The sequence below is a fragment of the Crotalus tigris genome, unplaced genomic scaffold (genome assembly GCF_016545835.1).
Source record: "Crotalus tigris isolate CLP2741 ecotype Arizona unplaced genomic scaffold, ASM1654583v1 scf7180000017631.5181431, whole genome shotgun sequence".
NCBI lineage: Eukaryota > Metazoa > Chordata > Lepidosauria > Squamata > Viperidae > Crotalus > Crotalus tigris.
Genome location: NW_024096525.1, coordinates 1,386,665 through 1,410,255, shown reverse-complemented (window position 1 = coordinate 1,410,255; position 23,591 = coordinate 1,386,665). Strand labels below are relative to the sequence as shown.

At 36.8% G+C, this 23,591-nt stretch overlaps 1 protein-coding gene across 1 annotated transcript in view; it reads left to right on the top strand.

Moving 5' to 3' along the window:
• The window catches only part of ME1 (malic enzyme 1), a 100,190-nt gene that overhangs the window by 52,954 nt on the left and 23,645 nt on the right, over positions 1-23,591 (top strand). The window contains exon 6 of the mRNA XM_039334458.1: positions 5,588-5,691. Coding sequence (XP_039190392.1) covers positions 5,588-5,691 — 104 coding nt within the window. The remainder of the gene's footprint in view (positions 1-5,587; positions 5,692-23,591) is intronic.

The window sequence follows — 23,591 nt, the reverse complement described above, 5'->3', positions numbered from 1 at the left end:
ACGGGTGGAATAAAAACCAAACACTCCCTACCCCACCTCCCCAACAGAAATGCTCACAACAATGAAAACCTCGGACAGGAGGAAGAGCGCGGCTAGGCGGGCCGGCAGGTGTCTTGCTCGGCTGTGGCTTGGGGGGCACTTTTTTCAGTGCCATTGTAACTTTGAACAGTCACTAAGCGAACTGTTGTAAGTCGAGGACTATCTATACTTTATCACTTTTTTCCTTTTTTTTGGTCAGGTTTTTGACACCTTGCTAGGCGACTGGTGGTACTTGGATATTGCCATATCCTAAAAGTGGTACAATGGGTGAAAAGGTTGAAAAGCCCTGCTCTAATGCTCCAGGGTACAGTGTGAGGTTGGTGGAAGCCTCCTGAGTATCAAACCAATCTTCTCAAGTTCAGGTTGCTTGAATCTAGGCTAAAGCAGGTGAAAAACTCTTGTTACTTTTAGAAAAAGGCACATTTACCTTTTTTTCTTTGGTAATAAAAGTTATGTGTCCTTTGAGGTGAGCGAGACTCCTGATGACTTCATGGACATGGATGTATAACTTTCTTTACAGGCATACAAAGGTGATTTGCTTCTGTTCTTTCCTGGGGTGTTTTTGACTTCCTGTTTAACCTGAAGTCCTGGGATTTTCTAGTAGCCTTTCATAAAAGCACTAACCAGGCTTGACAAGGTCAGCTAAGTGCTGCCACCTCCTGAAGCTTTTCTGCAACAACTACCTTACACCCCTGAACTATAATTATACACATGGTAGTTTCTGGAACCCTTTTTGTTAAGTAAGATGAATTTCAATAGTCTGAAAAGTAAATTGCATTTTAAGTGACCTTAACATAAATGTTCTCTATAGAACAAGGGAGGCGTTATTAAACCAGCAACTCACATTTAAATTTTTAGCATTAAACATTTCTTTGTAAACCATTTCTAGACTGACTTAATATTTTCAGCTGCAGATTTCTGTATTATATAGTCATTAACTCATTTCTGTTGTTCTTTGCTCCATATATTTTTCTCACTATTTCTGTATGCAGGAGATCCTTTTATATTTGAACTGCTTCTTGAAATACACGGCCAATATTATCAACTAAGAATGATCCGAATTTTGATTAATCTATTCTGGAACTAACTGATCAAGAGAAAATGTCCTTTATTTTAAAAAAGTGGTTTTCTGTTTCTGTTTTTGGCAGATGAAAGCGGAGGTTGAGGCTTATCAGTCCGAAGCTTGAGTGGGCTTGTTAAAATGGCAAGAAGCCATGCCTCACACCACATAAATATGAGAAGGGTTTGAGATCCTTTAAACTTTGTTTTGAGCTTATTGTTGCATATTGTTTGGGGCTTCTCCAGTTTACAAATAGTCTATGAAGAACTGTACACATTATCTACAGTCTCTGGTGTGATCTAACTCTGATTCAGAAAAATTTTGGTAGCGTGCGAAATAGCATACCAAATAGTATATCAATTGCAACAAAAGAGAAGAAATCATTTTAATGCTTGTAAATGAAAATTTCTGAATAAAGGGTCCTGGTCTCATATCAGTAACTATCTATTTCTACTCCAATACAGATATAGTTTATTTATTTATTTATGAGACTTATATACCGCTTTAAGTGCAAGCACTCTCTAAGCGGTGTACACCAGTAAGCAATGTATATATATATATTTACATTGCCCCCAATAATCTGGGTCCTCATTTTACCTACCTTGGAAGGATGGAAGGCTGAGTCAACCTTGAGCCGGTGAGATTTGAACCGCTGACCTGCTGAACACAGTCAGCTAAAGTGGCCTGCAGTACTGCACTCTAACTGCTGCGCCACCTCGGCTCTCTCTCTAGTTATATAAATGTTGAAAGTATTAGATATTCTTAATTATTCATATGTTAAACATTTTATCATTTAATAGGTTTATATCCACTTTTTCTGTATAGCTCAAATACATAGTGGTCCCTCCTCATATTTCTTCATAACAACAGCCCCAACATGACAGTTTTAAGCAGTGTTTTTTTTGTAAAAAAAAAAAAAAAAAAAGTGTCGGAACTCACACACGTTATATAACCTGCCTTGCCTACCCTACAAGGTTCCATCCAAAAAAGGTGCCGGAACTCCGTTCTGGGCGTTCTATGACAAAAAAAGCCCTGCTTTTAAGTATGAAGTTTTTCCGTAGTAATTATTAAATCATGTTTTACACTGATGAAATTGAGCTTTGAGATTGTGGTTTGGACTGAAAAACATTCTTGGTGTAGAGTATCCATCGTTTGCCCTGTTTTTCAGATCTATCAAATAGCTTCCGTAAACCATAGATTCAGGATGCCAGTCCATGTTTGTTATAAGTCTTCCGTATGCCATTTGTCAAACTGGCTGTCTAAAGTTGCCATTGCATTTTATTTTATCAATATTATATGGGAGGAACTAATTTGAGGACCGAAGCTAACAAAGGGCCCCAGACCAGAGTAGTCAATTACAATAACAATGCACTGATATTGACCACTTCTCCAAATGAGAGAGATTCTTGGTCCACTGCTATATTAGGACATGCATCATAGTTTGCAGTGCGTGTCTCTTGTCATTATTAATGGTTTTTCTGATATCTGCAATGTAAGTATCTTATAAGAGCTCTTCATTGAATGTCTGATTGCAAGCCTTCTAGTTCAAGTATTGGTCTGAGGAAGCACTACACTAAGGTCCTTTAGATGTTGCTGAACATCCACTAAACTAATGATATCCATCTCTGGTCGATATATGAGGTTTTTGTGAATATTTTACCTTTACAAGTTCATAATTCACTCAGTTTAGCAGGATACTTTTAAAGAAAAATACAGTTAATCTCTAAATGAAGTATCCTGAAATATTTGTTTAACGAAGGTAATGAAAAATGACAGCATGTGGCTCATGTATAGTGTTGTAGAACAAACTTGTCATTTGCTGAAGCAATCATATGAACCAACCATGTTTCCCTATAGTTGATGATAGTTTCTGATCCAGATTATTACTGTTTCTCATGTGGACCAGGAGTATTTTCTAATTTTTACTGAAGCTTCACTATTATCATCATTCCTTCCATAAAAAAACTGATACTGAGGTTCAGAATATTTTGGGAAATAGTGTGTTATATGGTAAAACCAGCTGTTAGTTGGACAGAAGTTAGTTAGTTAAGTGACTTCAAATTTGATTCCTGACTGCAAAAACCAATGTTTATTGCTTAGCTCAGAGGTCCCCGACCCTTTGGGTACCAGGGACCGGTTACGGGGACAGAGGATTTTCCACGGACTGGAGGGGACATGTGTGCTGCCTGCATCCTGCAGATGGGGCTTTGCTTGTTTGTGTGGACCGGTTGCTGGCATGCCGCGGCTCAGTACTGTTCCATGGACCAGGGGTTGGGGATCCCTGGTTAGCTGGTCTCCGGTAATAATTTGTAGTTCTCTGAAGGGCAGCCTTATAATTTTTTTGATCTTGTTCATCCATTTCATCTGTTGTTATTCTCTCTTTCTACTTCCTTGATTCTTTCTAAACATAACTGCCTTGTTCTGCCCATCATTCACTTGCATCACATTTCTAAAGTATGTTAAGTTTAGGCATGTCTGTCTCTATAATGGCTTCAGTATGAAGGGCATGTTAGACTGGTTTCTAGTCAAACCTGAAATTCAATTTTTGTTTAGGGTTGCATTTTAGGCTGTGTTTTACTGTTTTATCCCATTAGTTTTTCCAAGGAGTCTAAGGACAGCACTTAGGCACAATTTCGAATAAGAACTGGAAAATAAAAATGATTCTGTGCTGTCATTTAGTAAGGTAAGGATTACGTGTGTGTATCCCACAAAGAGGTTTCCTCAAATTGGAAGATGGCATTTGGTTTTGTTGTAATTGGTAGCTTAGACTTAAATAATAGTAGAATGGCCGAAATCATATCTTCCTCCTGAAATATACTTTGTGGAACTCTCTGAAGTATAAAAATTATCTGTGGTTTGATGTGGTCAGGGATTCATTTATTCAGTTCTGTTTGTTTTTGTTTTGGATATTGCATGTATTTGGATTTGCAAATTATAAGGTATAATTTGATACATGAGATTAAAAGCTAACATTTAGTCTCAAAAAGGCTATAATATCTACTCTAGAAAAGCATTATGTTTTCCTTCTCACAAGAAATGTTTGGTTATGTAATCTGATTTTAGAAATGTATGAATTGATTTTTTTTCAGGTATGAATAACTTAAAAGAAGTTATGTAGGATGCTATCTGCAATTTTAAATTACTTTAAAATCCTAGCAACTCAATATGTGGAGCTTGATTATTGGAAACTATGCAGAGATAAATATTGCTTTCTTGGCAACCATGCAGAAGTGATTTGCCACTGTTTTCTTTTGTAACTTTTTTCCATTTCTCCTTCTACTTATTTCTTGATAGTCTGTCATATTTACCATATACTACCCAGGTCTGACCCTGCTTATCTTTTTGTTTTTACAAATGTATTCACTTAATTTTATGTGTATCTCTAATCTAATGATAGTCAAACCAATCACCATTCATGTTTATTTTTCAAATCTATCGACATATTAATGCACACATTAGTTTTATGTTTGTTTAACTCGTATAACATATAAAAGGAATTATAGCTTAATGAATATACTAAAATAGACAATTAAAATCTTAAACTTTACTTAAATAAAATAAACAGTTAGTAGCTAAGGCACACCAGGCTAGAAACCAGGAGACTGTGAGTTCTAATTCTACCTCAGTCATGAAAGCCGGGAGAGGGGGAGGACTTTGGGCCATCCCTTCTCTCTCAGTCCAACATACTTTATATCAGTGGTTCTCAACCTTCCTAACGCCATGACCCTTTAATACAGTTCCTCATGTTGTGGTGACCCCTAACTCTAAGGGCTCTCCAAGCGTGCACCGACGCCACCCACTCACCTGCCGCACCCGGGGCTCAGCGCACCTTGCCTGTCCTCGCCTCACTTCTGCAGGTCACCGGCCTGCCCGGCTCCAGCTGGCCGGGGAGGGGGGGCAGGAAGGCGGCTCCGCCCAGCCTGGTTGGAGAAGCACCCAGGCAGGGAGAGGGAGAGAGAGAGAGAGAGAGAGCCAAGAGGGCGACAGCGCCGGCAGAGCTTAGTTCAGCCTCCTCCATGGAAAGGGCCGCAAAGCAGCGCAGCCTCCCTTAGGAGATGCTCGATGGAAACGAATCCGGTGCTGCAATGGCCCCCAGCTCAAAGGCATGCAGAAACGGATAGAGGAGCGGTGTCTCGGTTCCTAAGACCATCGGAAATATGTGTTTTTCGATGGTCTTAGGCGACCCCTGTGAAAGGGTCGCGACCCACAGGTTGAGAACCGCTGCTTTATATGGTTGTTGTTGGGAAATAGGAGGAAGAGGATGTATTAGGTATGTTTGCTGACTTGAATTATTTATAAAAATAATGAGGGATAAAAAAAATATTTAAAAATGCTTATGTTGGAGATTTCCAGTCGTTCTTCTAGCTTATAATTCCCTGACCAATTTTCCCAATTATAAATTGTATGTATACACATATAATATATTTGGATTCAAGTGCCCCAAATGATAACTATTGTATTGATTTTTTCCCCCTTTCTTTTGAACAGGAGTTGATAAATGATCCTTTGTACATCGGTCTGAAACACAAACGAATCCGAGGCCAGGCTTATGATGATCTTCTAGATGAATTTATGGAAGCTGCAGTTTCCCGGTAATTGGTTATATTTCAGCAGTTTGTACCACTGGATGTTGTAAGAATTTATTGAATGCTGGAAAGATAACATAACTTAGAAGCTAAGATGCATGTTTTTGCAGACTTACAAATACAGATTGTACTTGTGGCTCATTGGTTTATAATGTTGAGTGGTGGATGGATTTACTTTTTTACAACAGTAAGAAGAAGTTGGGGAACCTCTCCCAGTATTAGGAAATATCTCTTTTTATCGGTTTTAAAAGTTATTTTAAATTTAAGAAAACCAGAATGGGTGAATCAGAGTTTATTCTTATTTTTTTATTTTTTTATTAGATTTGTTTACTGCCCATCTTGCTTTGAGGTGACTCTGGGCGGCTTACAACAATAAAATGCAACTGGCTTGCATTTACAGCTAGTTGCAGCAGTAATTGTAACATTTAAAATTAATATTTTTGTCCATTGTTTGATCAAGTGAAGTGCAGTCCTGGCTTGTTTTTTTTAGTGGCTTGCGGAAATATATATTCCACATAGTTCCAAGTTAAATAAAAATTTCAGAACAATAGTTTTGCTTACCATTTCATTAGAATATTGTTGAAACTTATTGGTAGCATATTTATTTGGCACAGTCTTTTTCTTTGGCAAAGAAATATATTAGGAAGAAACCAGATAATTGTGACATTAATTAGAAATTATTAAAGAATATTGGGCCACACCGAAACTTTAATAGGAAAATTTAAATCTAATATTTTTAATTTAATCAATTCTTGGCCTGTTATTAATTCTTAATTGCCAACGGGCCCATCTATAGTTGTTTATTTATAGAAATTCTTTTGCAACACTATTCCAGTGTTTATAATCATTGCTGGAAAGAATCTATATTGTTGTCTGCTTGCAAATTTGCCAACCCATCCAGAATTGGGTGAAACGAGGCTAGGAGTTCAGGTATAAATTTTTATACCTGATAAAAATAAGCAGTAAGTATACAATTAAGTAGAAACTTCCGTACCTTTTATCTGTCTGCTATGCTTGGGGTTTGTTTTGGAAAGTTATAATATATGTTTTTCACCTCCAAATAGGTTTTTTTTCTCATTAAAATATTAAAAGTGTGTGATGTAGTCACTTCATGACAAGTCTTATTTACAAAGAGAATTTAAAGTTTAGAAACTAATCAATAAAATGATGTTTGTTCCATAGTAAGGGCAAAAGAAGTGGTAAGATTTCTAAGAATAGAGTATTTTTTACTATAGCAGTTTGGGCTTGCTTAAGAATTGAGCATAGATGAGGCGTATAAAATTGGTTTTCCATTATAACAATTATAATAGGTCACATCTTTTTTTCTCGGAAAAATACATTTTGTTTCTATGAGTTATTTTAAGCTTTTATGTATCCTTTAGTAGCAGAGAAAAGCCTTTATTATATGAAGATGACAAGGAACATACATGGCAATTTGTAGAATGGCTAGCAGAGCAAGGAAATGTACAGGACATATTTCCTTATACTGTATGTCTAAGATCTCCAAGCTATTCAATTTATGGTGAATATCCAAACAAATCAGATTAATCTTCTTAAAAAATAAGACTTAAATTTTCTGTGTCCAATGTGCTCTACAAATAGTTTGTGGGGTTTTTTTTCCATTTTGGTGTGGTAATGAGTTAATAAAACCACAAGGTCTGAGATATGTTGGCCCTTTTTTAAAAAAAATATTTATTATGTAAATCAGGGATAAGCAGACTTACTTCATGCGTTGAACTATTATTGGCCAACTATCAGCCAATAATCAGCCTTCCCACAACATGGAAAGCCCTATCAGGTATCATAGCCGCCAAGCTACAGGCCTATATGGATCAGCGCATGAGCACAGCTCAGAAGGACATTGGGTTCAACATGAGAGGCTCAAAACACCAGTTGCTCATAGGTAAAGCACTGCCCAAGACTCAAGGTCTAGATAGTACAGCAGCACAATTCAGGCAGCACAGTCTGAATTGACTACAGGAAGGCATGCAGCTCAATGACACACACATGGATCTGTGAAGGCCTGGCACTATCCAAAGTCAACAGGATACAAAGACTTTCCTCAAGGAGATGCTACTGTTCTGCATAGGCCTGAACACCCTATCGACAGTGAGGACATGTCATTTGGACTGGAGAAGTATGGCTGGACGGTAGTCAAGGGAGGGAAGGTGGTTAAGACGGATGGACTGGAACTACCTGTGGGCCACAGGCAAGTACTGGCCAATCCATCAGACTTCATGGTAGTAGACAAGGATCAGAAGGCAGCATTGGTGATAGATGTAGCAGTACCAGGTGACAGCAACAGCAGGAAGATGTAGGAGAAGCTGGAGAAGAACCGGGGCTTGAAGGAGAATGTGGAAAGCAAAGGCCAAAGTGGCCCCAGTGGTTGTAGGAGCCCTCCGGGTTGTGACTCCTAAGCTGGGAGAGTAGCTCCAGCTGCTCCCAGGAACAACACCAGAGCTCTCTGTCCAGGAGATTGCAGTGCTAGGAACAGGTAAGATGACTGCACAGAACCCTCAAAGTCCCAAGCTTTTGGTAGAGGACTGAAGATTGAGGAAGACGCATGCCATCCGTTGGGGTGAGAAGGGATTTTATTATTATTTTTTTAATAAGATAGGGTTAGCTCAATCACCCGGCAGTTCTTGGAGGGATGCCCAATCTTTTTTTTCCTAAGACCATTTGATTGATTTAGTCTCTAGCACTAGTCAGCATCTGTACTGTTTCTAACACTTAAAAAAAATCTCTGCACTTATAATCAGAACGATTTATACATACCTGTAAAGAAGATTAAATCTGAAACACTGGAAAATGCATTGTAAAATAATTATACCTGCTACGTTTTACAAATGTAATACTCATTTGACACCCACAGTTAGTAGCCCAGTTTACTATTTGACTCAAGAGACCAGTTTTGAACTGGTCAATCAACAGGATTGGGCTTGCTGCCCTCCCTCTGTGCTTCTTATTTTTCCAGTCAAGTAGGCATTCAGCCAGAAGATGCAAAGAGCAGTTATATATGCAGCTAATCAATCATTAATCAATCAATCATTTTTTTTAATTATGTTCTGCCTTTCCTATAAAGCAGTGTTTCTCAAGCTTGACAATTTTAAGGCATATGGACTTCAATTCCCAGAATTCCACAGCCAGCGTTGCTGGCTGTGGAATTCTGGGAGTTGAAGTCCACATGCCTTAAAATTGTCAAGGTTGAGAAACACTGCTATAAAGGCTCAAAGCAACATACATCCTTCTACTTCTATTTTTCCCCATAACAACAACCCTAGGAGAGGTAGGCTGGGCTGAGAGAGAGAGAGAGAGAGAGAGAGAGAAGGGGGGAGGGAGGGAGAGGGAGAGAGCGCAATTGGCTCAAGTCACCCAGCTTGGGATCATTATGTATTAAGACTCCTAAATCAAAAGGAAAGTTGCATTTGAGCTAACCCCAATTCCTCTTTAAATATTTTAACATAGGAAAGTTGAAGGAAAGTAAAAAAAAGAGATTGGCAAGGTGTATGGCTGTAAGCTGTATGACCATTCTGTGTGGCCCATCCTATATTCAATTTCAAGCCTTCATATATTCAGGCAGATGCATGAATGAATAGAGTAACAAGAGCTGGAAGGGACCTTGGAGGTCTTCTAGTCCAACCCCCTGCTCAAGCAGGAAACATACCGTTTCAGACAAGTGATTGTCCAATCTCTTCTTAAAAACCTCCAGTAATGGAGCATCTGCAACTACTGTGCTTTTTAATTAGATTCACTTGATTCCTGCAAGTAGCTTTTTCATTGGAAAGATTCCCTGCAATGCTAAGCTCACTTATTCAGAGCCATCTTTTAATGACTCAGCACTTATTTCTGAGTAAACATGTAGGAGGTCTTTACCAGTCTTAGAATCTCAAAAGGCATAATCAAAATGAAATTGTGTGGACTTCAATATTCCTATTTAAAATTTCCATTGAGCTTGGAAGTGATTCAGCAAACTCTAATTAAGATGGAATCCTAATTCTCACAATAACGCTTTATAATGCAAAGTTAAATAGACCTATTTAACTTATAGGCAGAGAACACCATGAGAAAGGCAGGGCTAGATGAATCAAAAGTTGGAATTAAGATTGCCGGGAGAAATATCAACAACCTAAGATATGCAGATGATACCACTCTAACGGCAGAAAGTGAAGATGAACTAAGAGCCTCTTGATTGAGGTTGAAGAAGGAGAGTGCAAAAGTTGGCTTGAAACTCAACATTAAGGAAACCAAGATCATGGCATCCGGCCCTCTTAATTCCTGGCAAATAGATGGGGAAGAAATGGAGGTAGTGACAGATTTTATTTTCCTGGGCTCCAAGATCACCACAGATGGGGACTGCAGCCAAAAAATTAAAAGACGCTTGCTCCTGGGGAGGATAGCTACGGCAAATCTAGACAGCATTCTAAAAAGCAGAGACATCACCCTACCAACAAAAGTGTGTATAGTCAAGGCCATGGTTTTCCCAGTTGCAATGTACTGTATGGCTGTGAAAGTTGGACCATAAGAAAGGCTGAACGCCAAAGAATTGAGGCCTATGAACTATGGTGCTGAGAAGACTCCTGCGAGTCCCCTGGACTGCAAGGCGATCAAACTGGTCAGTCCTAGAAGAAATCAACCCTGACTGCTCTTTAGAAGGCCAGATCTTGAAGTTGAGACTCAAATACACTGTAGGGTTGCAGCAGTCATTTCCTAAACACTGTATTCATAACTTTAACATTATTAATGTTTTCCCAGTGCCAATTTTGTGGAAACTGCAATTGCCACCATGTGCAAATGCACACATCTGACCATCAAGCTAGACAGATTTTAATTAAAAGATAAACCCAAGTAATTAAGAATATGGAAGTTCTTGTCAAAATATACTCATCTGGAAAAATCAAATCCAAGATGAATTGTTTCTTTGATTTATTGTTTTTGTATTAGTCATACTTCTTTTTTGTCAATGTCAAATCAACTTTCGCAAAAGAAAAGATCGTTTATTCAGTTTTTAATTCTTTCATCAAGCATATATAATGTTTTGTGCTTAATTTTTATTCTTATTAAAATCTTGGTAGGAAATGTTTTAAGATTCTCAACGAAGCATGACTTCTTCCCACTCCAGAATATATCTGAAAGAAAAAGGCCAAAACAGAAGGTTCTTGTTCTTTTTCCTTTCAGTTGTTGCTTCTCTGCTCAGGTTTCAGCTTGAATCCCTTCAAAGGCATTCCAGTCTACAGTCTGAGAATAATCTAGGGACTAATTCAAAATTATGCCATATACACAGAGTAGTACGCAAAAGTTCTGAAACTAAGCAGAATATTAGAGATATCAAATACCCTACCTGTTATTAAAATTTCCCTCAATCAGCCTCTACTCCCATTGACACATTTATAGACTTTCATTGCTCTTCCAGTTGCATTAACAATGCATCTCTTTCCATAGCTTGTTTTAGCTTTGAAATAATTAATTTATGCTGGAAAATGCTGGGCTTTAAATCTTATTCTTTTGGAGCCTTTAATTTTTTTAAATGGTATGCTTGGGATCTTAGATCTTGCCTTGCAACTCTAGTTAATATTTTCAGGCCAGGAAAATACCATCTACTTACCTCTCCTTTAGCAGTCAGTTGTATATGAAAGAAAAGAGGCTTCACTCCTGTCTTCCTTCTAATTGAAGCTGAGTAAGGTTCTTCTGGACACAGATAAAAGAAGAAAATGTGTGGTGTTGAGAAAAGAATTAGAGTTGATTTAAATGGAGTGGGAGAAATTTCCATTTGGACTTCCCAGGGCAGATAAAGGTTTTGGGGAATCACCCTTAGTTGACTGTAAAATAGGTATCAATATAAAGTTTTGATAACAAATAATAAATAAACAAATCAACTTACTAATATTCTGCTGACATGGTTATTTTTTCAATATGTAATATGCAGTGACTTATGGCAGCTTTAACCACATAATGTTTCAGAGTTCCCAATTAATTTTGCAGGGCAATATCAGGGTCTACCTAGAAAAGGTTTTGCATCTTCTGGTCTGAAGCCAAATTGACTACTCAGCACAGGATATTTTTTCTTCTTCTTAAAGAGTTTGCCAGGAGACCGGAGAAGCTGTAAATTATGAATGGAAAGTATTTTTAAAGGACAGTATTTGCAGACTAAATTAACCAAGTGCATCTGTTTTTTTTATACTTTCCAAATCAGATTTTAAAATATGATCCATCTGCTTGCATTTTGCAATTAGCTGACTTACTAATAAAAACTCTTAAACTGACCTCTTTACTTAATTGTATTCTTGGGATAATAGGCATTAAATTGAAGTTACTAGTGTGTTGTACTTTGTAGGTTTTTAATGTTAAATCAGTGCAAATGCCTCAGTGGCTTAACTTAAAGAGGTCCAGGTTGACTATGCCATATTTTTATCCATGTACAAAGCAGATTAATTTTGTTAAGTCTGTAATCTGTAGGCAGTTCTAATGGCTTGTTTAATCTTTCTGTTTTCACTTAATGGTTCTGTTTAGTTTATGTGGACATTAAGAATATTTTTATTGACAAACTAAACAATTAGACCTGGGTGTGCAGCAGGATCTGTATGGTTATCTAGCTCAGGTGAGTCAAATTCATTGGATTGATTTCTAGATTCTTAGATAAATGATTTCATGTACCAGGTCATCATATAAGCCTCAAAGAGATCATTAATATATCCAGTAATATATCCAATAATAAGCAAAGAGTAACAATTATTATTAACAAGACTTATGGGTCACATATCAATAATGTAAAAGGACCGATACTCAGAACAGCACTTTAGGCCAGACAGAACCTTGGATAACTATGGACTAGGTGCCTTCCAGTCTCATATTTATCAGTCATTGATGACCTTTATAGATGCCATATGCTAAATAAATAATTTTTAAAAGTGCACATGTACATCAGGAGGAAATCCAACTTGGTGGCAGCAAACTATCATGACATTGCTGAAGAGATTAATTAGAAAGCTGGACTGATGTCAATATGTCAATGCAGTGCATTTATTCTTCAGCTTTTCATTTAATTCAGTTGACATCCTGAACTAATGACTGGGCTTGATAAGGGGCTGAATGAAGGCTATTAAACCAAAGCTTCATCCAATCAAAGTAATAAATGTTTCATCTGCCTGAGTAAGCGGTGCTTTGCTCACCTTGTTCTGAAGGAGACCATTCCTCACTGCATTTGCTTGAGGGGATTGGGGACCTTGCACATTCTGTAGAGATGTGACTCATAATGTCTGTTACAAATTCAGACAAATAGATCAACTGCAACCTGTCTGAAAAGAGACAGCCTTGTAACATTTATTAATAGGTTGATATTCTCCTGCTTGAGTTTCTGCATGCCTTATTTATGAGGCTGCCTTTGAAAGCAGTCTGGGAACCTCTGTTCAAATCAGAGTGGCTAGACTGTAACTGTCTTTAATTTTAAAACTTTCAAATTATCTTAGGGTTATCTCTCTTATGTCTGCAGTGACCCCCAACATGGGGATAGACAAATCTTTGGGTTATAGACTTGAAACTTGAAGAGCATGCTGTTGTCTCATACATTAACACCCTGGGAAGCTTGCTTTCTCACAAACATGATTAAGCGAGGCTAACTTATGGGCTGCTCCCTATCAAACCACCTCTGGATACCTTCTACCATTCACATTTCTTCACTTTCCTGTTCCTTCATAAGCATCTTTTTCCAAATGAGTGGCAACGGCCCATATCTTTTTCTAAGAATTATTGATGGGATTTATGTGGGATCAGAGGCACTTCACTTTTAAGTTAAAAAAAAATGATATGAATCTGGAGGGAGTTTAGAGAGGTGAACATAGAATGGTTATTCCTGATATAAAGGGCACTGCTTAAAGGTGTATTTTAGAAGCCATTTCTAAAGTGAATAATTGCCAGTGAGAGAGTCATTTTAGTTTTTCACCTCTTTTGTAGAATAGCTTTCCATAAGAAGCCAACTTAATATCAATCCTATAGAATTTTTGGGATAAAAATCCTTTTTATTCTATCTGATAATTTAAGGTCTATTTTAGTGTGTTTAGATTTTTTTTATTCTTCTGCTGTTTTTTTATTTCAACTGTTGTGTTGCATTCTTACCCTAGGTGATAGTTTTGTCATATTTTTATGGCATGCTTATTTTAATCATTTTGTGGTTTTCATTTGCTTGTACACCACCGGAAAGAATTCTGTTATCTAACAATCTCAAACTGTAATCAATCAATCATGTTTTGGGAGACTCATGAAAAACATTCATGAAAATTTTATAAAAGCAGCCTTTCCTTACATCTACAATTCTGATTTCATGTTTTATGGCACACTTTGAATGAACCATATGGGAAACATCAAAACATGCTTACTGAAAGTGCTTGCATTAAAAATTTTATGTTTTTAATGTTCATAGTATAGGAACATTAGATTATTCTTAGATGTTGTATTTGTATTCCTTACCTTTCTGAAAGATAATGGGATATGTTTGGAGATGGTTTCATATTTATTTAGCCTCAGTGCCATAGAATATTTGTGGTTTTAATAAAGTCAGCCAGGTACTTTGTGTTTTATATTGTATTTTAACAGTTTTCTGTAGTTGGCAGAAAACACTACTACTACTACTACTACTACTACTACTACTACTACTATTACTACTACTACTACTACTACTAGAGTTGGAAGGGACCTTGGAGGTCTTCTAGTCCAGCCCCCTGCTCAGGCGTTGTCCAGTCTCTTCTTAAAGTTGGTAGAAATGCAAGTGTTTGCATTTTCTGTTGAAAGTAATGAATGAATTGTCCTTTTCATAATTGATTTAGGTGAAAAATGAATGTAAAGGGGATCCACAATTACTATCTTTTTAAGGTGACAAATTCTGAATTGGCAATTTGTGAAGAATCTTAGAAGCTATTTAGTGATCTATCTGGTAGACTTGTTTTTGTAGACTAAAGAATTGTGTAAAATAACAATATTTATTTTCTATCTTTTTGTAGTTTGTTATAAATCTTGCATAATAAAAATAATGATTCATAATTAGGCATTAAATCTTAAACAGTGTATTTTTTGTAGGTTCCTTTAGAGGAGGATAAAAGTAATATTTATTAGCCACAGCAGAATAATGCCATTCTTTAACATGTCAGTTTAATATAGCCACTGGCTGGGAAAAATATGTTGACTAGATGCTGATTCTAACTTGCTACTTAGTTTCAGACATGATGAAGTGAAAAATGTGCAAAACAAGAAAGTCACAGTGCCAACGATCATTCATTTTTATAAATGACGTGGCCCAGAATCATGCTGACTTGAAATAATCTTACTGGCTGCACATAAATAACTCAGAAGAATGTTATCTTTATAGTTAGTGATTAATGAATTTCATGTAAGAAAAAGAAGGCTGGGTTGCTTCCCACTAAACATCTGTTTATAATTTAAATATTGTAAAGATACTGATAAACACACACACACAACTCTGCTGTTGTTCTGAGACAGTTTGAGCCACTTCTTACGGAAAGCAATGTTTCTGTTTTTATCTTGATGGTGTCATGACTCTGTGGAGAAGTGCTTTTTCTCCTACAGATACCAATGAAGATAATACAAAGAACATCTCGAACATGTTCTACAGGTAATCCTCAACTTACAATCATTTGTTTAGTGACTGTTCAAAGGTACGACGGCACTGAAAAAAGTGCCTTATGACCATTTTTCACACTTAACTACTGTTGCAGCATCCCCGTGATCATATGATCAAAATTTAGATGCTTGGCATCTAAATTTGCAGTATCCCGAGGTCATGTGATTACCTTTTATGACCTTTTGAAAAGCAAAGACAATAGAGAAGACAGATTCACTTAACCATATTATTAACTTAACAACTGAGTGATTTGCATAACAACTTTGGCAAGAAAGGGCATAAAAGGAAACAAAACTCACTTAACAACTGTCTTGCTTAGCAATGGAAATTTTGGCTCAGTTGTATTTGTAAGTTGAGGACAACCTGTAGTTTGTTTTAATGTAATCTTTTAATGTCACTACATTGAACTCATTTAAAAGGCATCGTTTCTGTCAAATATATGAACTATGCATCAATGGACAATTTTCTTTTGATTTCTTGGTTCCCATTTCCTAATACCAAGTATTATTTCTGTACCCGTTGCATAAAACATATTATGGTATTATTACTGGGCATCTTTAACATAAATTTGCTGAAGGCATCCAGAAGTTCCAAAATTTATTTTTCCCCATTACCTTCATTTTTTGCATTTGGGATGTGTCAGGAATCGCATTAAATTAGCCTAACAATTTTAAAGTCATGTGCTTGTAGCATTGTATCTCCCCAAAAGAAGTCATTATATCTCTAAACTTGACTGACATTTCCTTTTGTCATAAATGTTTATAATAAGCCTGCTAACTCAAAATGTTAAAATGTTAGAAGGTAGATAATTTAAAATACTAAAAGGGCATTTGAAAGATTAATGCATTTTTAAAATATGAGTATCTATTATGTAAACCTAAGGATTTCATGCCAGGAAATAAAAAAAACCCAGTATTCTCATTTGTTTGGTATTGATGAAGCTGCAAGACAGTCCTACAAAAAGCATCTCTCCCTGTCCCACCACTTTATCCTTTATCAATAAAAGAGAATCTTGGTAGTTCATAGTTGAACTATGAGATCCTTGGTGGTCTCTGAGTTTGATTGTTTTCTTGCAGACATTTCATTACCCAGCTAGGTAACATCATCAGGACTTGGTTCCACCAAGAACACTCCCACCAATACTGACAGGGCAAGCCACTGACTAGTATATAAACAGAGAGTAAACACCACTCCCTTCTAGCATTGATGATGTTGCCTATCAGACAGCTGCTATTTAATTATACTAAACGGTACATATTTTCAGGCTTCTTTTACCTCTGTTGGGGAGACAAGTTTTATTGGCTTTATTCAAAGAAGAAAGTCAGAATTCAGAATTCTTCTTCAAAGAAGAAGTCAGAATTCAGAATTTTATATATTCATATTTTTCTAAGGGCATATAACATGAACTTTGCATGAGTTGGTGATTGACTATCCAATGAAGTAGTCTCAGGAACACTTTACCATAAGCTCAAATTATTGTTTTTTTTTTTTAAATCTATTGTGTTTTAATTAATAACAAAAAAGGGAAAACAACCAAAACAAAACACAAAGATAATACTGATAGAAATACATATGTAGTAAAAATAAAGAGAGAAAAAAAAGACATAAAAAGTGCCCAAAGTACAGCTTGACTTGAAAAATTGAAGTTCGACTTTATTAGTGTGACTAAATGTGCTGTGTTGAAATTATAGGTTCTTAATCTGCTGGTGAACAACATTGTATTACTGTATGTTTAATGATCATAGCTAAATTCGTTTGAGGCCAGAAAATAAAGCTATGCTTAAATACTTTCTAAGTCCCAAGAATTTCAGCAATATAAAATTGGCAATAGTCTTAGTTTTTGCACTGAAAAATAATACAGTATGAGATACTGAGCTGAATGTCAGAGAAATTGTTCTGTTTGAACAACATCAAATGAGTTTTACATTCACTAATCAGAATGTATTTCCAAAAGTTTGTTAATTCACTTACTAGGGGCAACATTTTTAGAATAGATAGATACAGTTTCTGCCCAGCTTTCCAGACTGTAGTAAGTGAATATATTTATGAAAAAGTTAACACATTTCAAAAATTAAAATAAGGTTTGAAGTCTTAAAGATAAATCTTTTAAGACACCATATATATACTGTTATCCATTTCAGTTCTTTTGAAATAGAGATAACAGATAAGATAAGATAACCTTTATTGTCACTTTTTCTGTGAACACACTGGCACACTCTCAAAAGAATATATAAATTTTTGGATTGCTAACAAAGAGTTAAAGGATGCGGGCGGATGAGACGCGGCTAGAGAGAATACGACCAACCGGAGCGGGTAGACCGGTGACACGCTCAATGAGCAGTTGTTTTTATAGTTATCTACTGTTAATATATATAGCTTGAAATAGCTATACCAGCTTCCCTTTAACTCTTTGCTAGCAATCCAAATTTAACATAAAAAAAATGATTGTCGCAGAAGCGACTGCTGCCTGTGGATAGCCCTAGATTTGGGCTATATGTGTGTGTGTATATCCATATCCATATCCATATATCACACACACACACACACACACATATAAATATTAAATTTATATTATATTAATATAATATATTATTATATTAATTTATATTATGGAGAAAAAGAGTCTTGAGAGTTAATAAGGTTAATATACTATGTGGTACAAAGATATTACAGAACCTAGTTGTTCTGCTTTGGATATCACAAAGCTCCTCCCAGAAGATAAGAGAGAAAACTGATCATAGAGAGAATGTGTAAGCGTCCCCAACAATACTGCAGACCCTGGTCAAGCATCGCTTATATGCTATGTCCTAAATCAGTGGTTCTCAACCTTTTTAACACCGTGACCCCCAACCGGTCGTAAGTCGAGGACTACTCAACCGGTCGTAAGTCGAGGACTACTCAACTGGTGCAGCACCGTTTGCAGAATGGGACTTTTGGCGAGCTCAGCAGGGCAGAGACAGCCTGGACAATTCCTATTGGCTTTTGAAAGCCAATAGAATTAGACTCTATTCAAGAGAGCCTATTCTATTGGCTTTCAAAAGCCAATAGAATAAAAAGGAGCAGCACAGCTAAGGAAAAGGGGGGAAAAAATGGCGGACTGCGTTTTTGGCGACCCGTGAAATGGTCGTTCGACCCCAAATGGGATCCCGACCCACAGGTTGAGAACCACTGTCCTAAATGGAAGGAAGTGAACATCCAATAATCTTTTCTGCCATACTCACCACTCTCTGCACAGCCTTCCTGTCCAAACCAGTAACACTTCCAATACAATATGACAGGATGCTTTCATATTACTCTGATTTAACAGACAGTTCTTGCCTATTGTCTCTCAAGAGTTCTGATTTGCAAAGATGTCCTTATGGGCCATAGAGGACCTAGTGCAATTCAATTAAAAACGTTAATCATACAGCTGATTTTCAATTTTCAGCCAAACTTTATCAGATCCATAGATCTGGCTGCACTTTTGCAATAAACTGTATGGCATATTTATTAGGGCAGTACGGTACTTCAGGACTGATTCTAAAAAGGGAGCCCATTTTGGCTTTATGACCTTCTACCTTAGGTGATTGGAGAGGCAATGAAATGGGGCCCTGGTGACTTTACTACAGGGGGAAAAAAACACAAAAAGCCCAGCAGAAACGGGGAATTATGATTATTTCTGCCAGGTTTTGAATACATTCTGTGTGTCAGGCAAATGTTATAACAGCTGTGCTAGTGATGCATTTGCAGCAAAAATTAGATTGCAACCGGATAGCTATCATTGACAGAGGTGAAAAGGAATTCTTACTTAACCAACCCTTACACCAATCAAAGTGTAAGGGTTTGTCTAGAAATAAAGTAAAGCTGAACAATAGCAACTTGAACCAGCACAAGTCAGCTTCCTCTATTTTCATCTCTAGGGAAGAAAACACGCATAAAGTTTGTATTCATAGTGGACTGGAGAATACAAAGGAATATTTTCCAAATCTCTAAACGATCATAGTTCTCTCATCAGAAAAATCATTAAGAAACCAAGTAAGAAGGATATATTTGAACTAATAACTAATATGCCTGATTTAGAAACACAGTATAACATTTTAGGAGCTTTAATTACTTTACCATTTATTTCAGATGGTTATATCCAGTGGTGGGATTCAAATATGTGAACAACAGGTTCTCTGTGTGGATGCCGCTTCCGGAAGTCCGTTCTGGGCCTGGGCAACAAAAAATTAGCTACCGGTTCTGCCGAAGTGGTGCAAACCGGCTGAATTCCACCACTGGTTATATCTTTACTGTATGAAATAATCAGAATTGATTCTGACAATCTTACATCAGAGTTTCTGCCATGCCATTGCTGACCGTACAGATCTGAAATGAAAAAAAAGCTATGCATAATTTCTGTGTGTTAAACACTAATTTAACTTTTTTAAAAAAATTAAATGCAATTGCAGCTTATTTATCTTTGAAATAACTGTTGGAATGTTTAAAACGGCATGTTTTCAAAATGATTGTAGTAATACCATAAAAACACAGAAGTGTTATTTTGAGAATTCAGGTCAGCAAATGTGTCTATCGTATTTAATTTCCACTGATGCTGCAGAGGGAATGTAGGAAAATGACCCTTCTGCAGTGTTCAAAGACAGGTTCAGGCAATATGTATTCTCAGAAATAAATGCTATTGTTTTTATTAATGTACTTATAGACCATAAATTAATACCTGCCTCCACAAGCAGTGAATGCTCCAACACTGGAAGTTTTAAAGAAGAGACTGGGCAGTCATTTGTCTGAAATGGTATAAGATTTCCTGCCTGAGCAGGGGGTTGGACTAGATAAACCTCCAAGGTCCCTTCCGACATCATCATCATCATCATCATCATTATTATTATTATTATTATACTATTATTAATAATAATAATAATCGCACAGTCAGCCAGATGTTCAGACTGGATTTGGTATTTTTGTCTACCTATTGAGTCCTTACCAAGGACCTGGGATAGGCAGATGTGGATGTTTGATGGTATTACAGATATCATCCCAGGATGGAAGCAGTTGTTCTTCTTGTTGTTGTTGTTATTAAATGCTTCCTTTGTTCAAAAGATGATAAAGTTTCTGGCCTGGAATTCCCAAATATATTTTCTGAAAATCATGTTAACTCTAAAGAATATATGTTGCTTATTTCAATCTTGTCCTTAAGTTAAAATTGCTCTCTCTGCTTTCAGTATCATAGTCAAAATGGGATAAAAAGAATGGAATAATAATTAATATAGTATAAAAAGGATTGATAAGATTATGGTAGATTAACGAAATGATGGTTCAAAATTAGGCCAGTAATTGGGCCTCATAGTGTAGGTGGCAAAACAAACATCATTAAATACAATTTGCAGTATGCAACTGTAGCTAAATCCAGACTGTCACTATATATTGAGTTTCCTGAAGACTGGGACTGTTGAAATGAACATCGACATCTTTTTCTCACACATATGGATCGCAACACTTGGCCATTATGTGCTGGCTGCTGTTGTGCAGTAGATATTAAGTTTCCTAAGCAAAAAATATAAAACATTCCCTTTCAGAGCTTTTTAATCCTATGCAACAGATGCATTATTATTCAAATAATTTAAAGTCCCTAATCTTAATTTTAAACTGCCTACCCTCATAACTGTGTGGGATGTAATTTTGTCTTGATGCAAAGAAGTGTGAACAGTTTGGCTAACGTTTCCCAATGGAGCTTTTTTCCACCTACTGCTTTCTGCTGTGTAGGTGCTCTGGAAAAGTCTTGTTGAGAATAAAAGTTTCCTGTCCAAACGTGTTTCCTGTTAAAGGATCATACACAGTGTTGCACATGTGAAATCTTGCCTGAATCACTGAATGAAATTTCAGAACATTGCTGCCAATCCGAGCTTGATAGATCAGAAGTCTGTTGGTATTTTTTTCCTAATAAAAGATAGAGATGGTCAATACAATGAAAGTCTACTCTAGAATCTAAAGAACAAAAGAAGTAGATCAGTGATGGCGAACCTTTTAGAGACCAAGTGCCCAAATTGCAACCCAAAACCCACTTATGCATCGTTGGGTGCCGGGTGGGTGTGGCCCATTGGCTGGGTGTGACCCATTGGCTGACCGTGGCTGCAGTGGTAACGGCAGACTGGGTGGGACTAAAAAGTTCAATCAATCAATTCCAATTCTGCAAGATTTTTTTTTTCCCACGAGAAGTTGAAATTGACTGATTGATTGAACCTTTTTTTTTTTTTTTTTGCACAAAGCGGTGGAGGCCTAAAGCGAAAAGATTTTATAAAACCCAGCTAAAGGCCTAGGACTGGGGTGACGGCACGCGTGTCCACAGAGAGGGCTCTGAGTGCCGCCTCTGACACATGTGCCATAGGTTCGCCACCACTGAAGTAGATGAATGACACCCCTGTCATTTAATATCATGGAGATATTAAATGGAGTTATATTACTGAGATATTGGGAATTTAGAAAGTAGGAATGGCCACCATAATGACATCCCATTCAAACTTGGTTGACTTTTTTTTTTTAATGAAAGCATAAGTTGGATACGTGGGATTCTCACTGGAGCAGAAGGAAGGAAGCAACCACAAGACCAGATGGGAAAGTGGGCCGCAGTCATGAGTAAGAAGCAGTGAAGATCAGGGAATCCAGATGTTTTCTGAGTCATCTGGCTAGTCTGTAACAAAATTTCCTAGACTGTCCCCAGGTTTCAAATGCTCAATTTGAGTAAATTTCAGACAGAGTCAAAGGGAAAGATAGAACAATGATGGCAAAACAGGAACCTGAACTCTACTTAAGAGGATCAAATGACCCGAAGGGCTTGTTGCTGAAGTGAAAGCTTTTGAGCATCAGATGGAATGACTGTTTAGTAACAGTCAGTAAAAACATAAAGAGAGGAATAATCTTTTCAATTCCACAAGCTACAAGGTTTAGTGAAATGTAATAATCACAGTATCTTCATTAAATTGTTGAAATGAACGGGCCTAAAGTTACTTCTGCGTGTTAGGGAATAAGTACATTAAGTTCCCTTCAAGCTATATTTTGTTTGTTTGTTTTTGATGCTTCACATAGAATCACAGATGAATTTCTCCATGAGAGCTTAAAGAAAAATATTGATCTGATAAACTTTGTGTTTCTTCAAACAAGCATTCAGGTTTGATCACATTGGTCACCATTTATGGCATTGGTCCCTAAATATTTGCCCATGGGATTTCTGAATACAATATCAGCAAATAAGTCATAATTTGATGCATGTATGCTTACATGCAAGGGTGAACAATTTAATCTAAGTGGAATTACTTACGTAAGGATAAATTTCAAAATGGAATTAGATTTCTTGCAGAATTTTTTAATTCAGTTTTTATCTAATAATTCTGAATTCAGTGTTTATCTAGCTCTTTAGTTAAAAAAATAATTCACAATTATTTCACAGCATTCTATTAAAAGGCATTTTAATTGAGTTATGGAAGGTTTTCCATCCTTAACAATCTCAAATAACAGTACAATGAAAGAGCATATTTCATATTCTGAAATGCTTTTACTATTTTGGTTTGATACTCTCAGGTTTGGGCTATAAAAGTTCAACAGCAAAGTTTTCTGTTAACATCATTGTTTGGTAGTTACATTTCATTAAATAAATCTGAAAAATAAATTAGGATATTTTGCTTTATACTGTTAAAATGATCTCATAAATGCTATATGAAATTTTATGAAAATTTGATTAAGTTGTAGTACACCTTATGATGATTTTATTGAAAATTCTAACTTTTAGCCATTTACTGAAACAAACCTTGTGACAAAGTTCCAACTGATGATCCTAATAAAGTGAGCACAGCTGAGACAGTCCAATTTCTAATGCAAAACTTTATTGAATACAGCATATCGGCACTGATCAAAGGAAAAAAACAGCTCTGGTGAAAAAGGCGCCAGGACAGTAAATTAAAAGAGTGGAAACTCCCCTTTCCCCTGACAATACAAGTCACATTCCCCAATTATATTTCAGACATTTGTTGTGAGAACTATCCAGTGGTGGGATTCAAATATGTGAACAACTGGTTCTCTGTGTAGATGCCGCTTCCATAAGTCTGTTCTGGGCCTGGGCAAGAAAAAATTAGTTGCTGGTTCTGCTGAAGTGGTGCGAACCGGCTGAATCCCACCACTGGAACTGCCCCAGAACTATCTTGGTTCTCAGCCGATGGTTCCTCCGATGACCTTGGTTCCCAAGCTGGCTGGTTCACAGGTGCTCCAAGTACTCTAAACATCCCCTCCCCTCCCCACTACTATTGGCAAG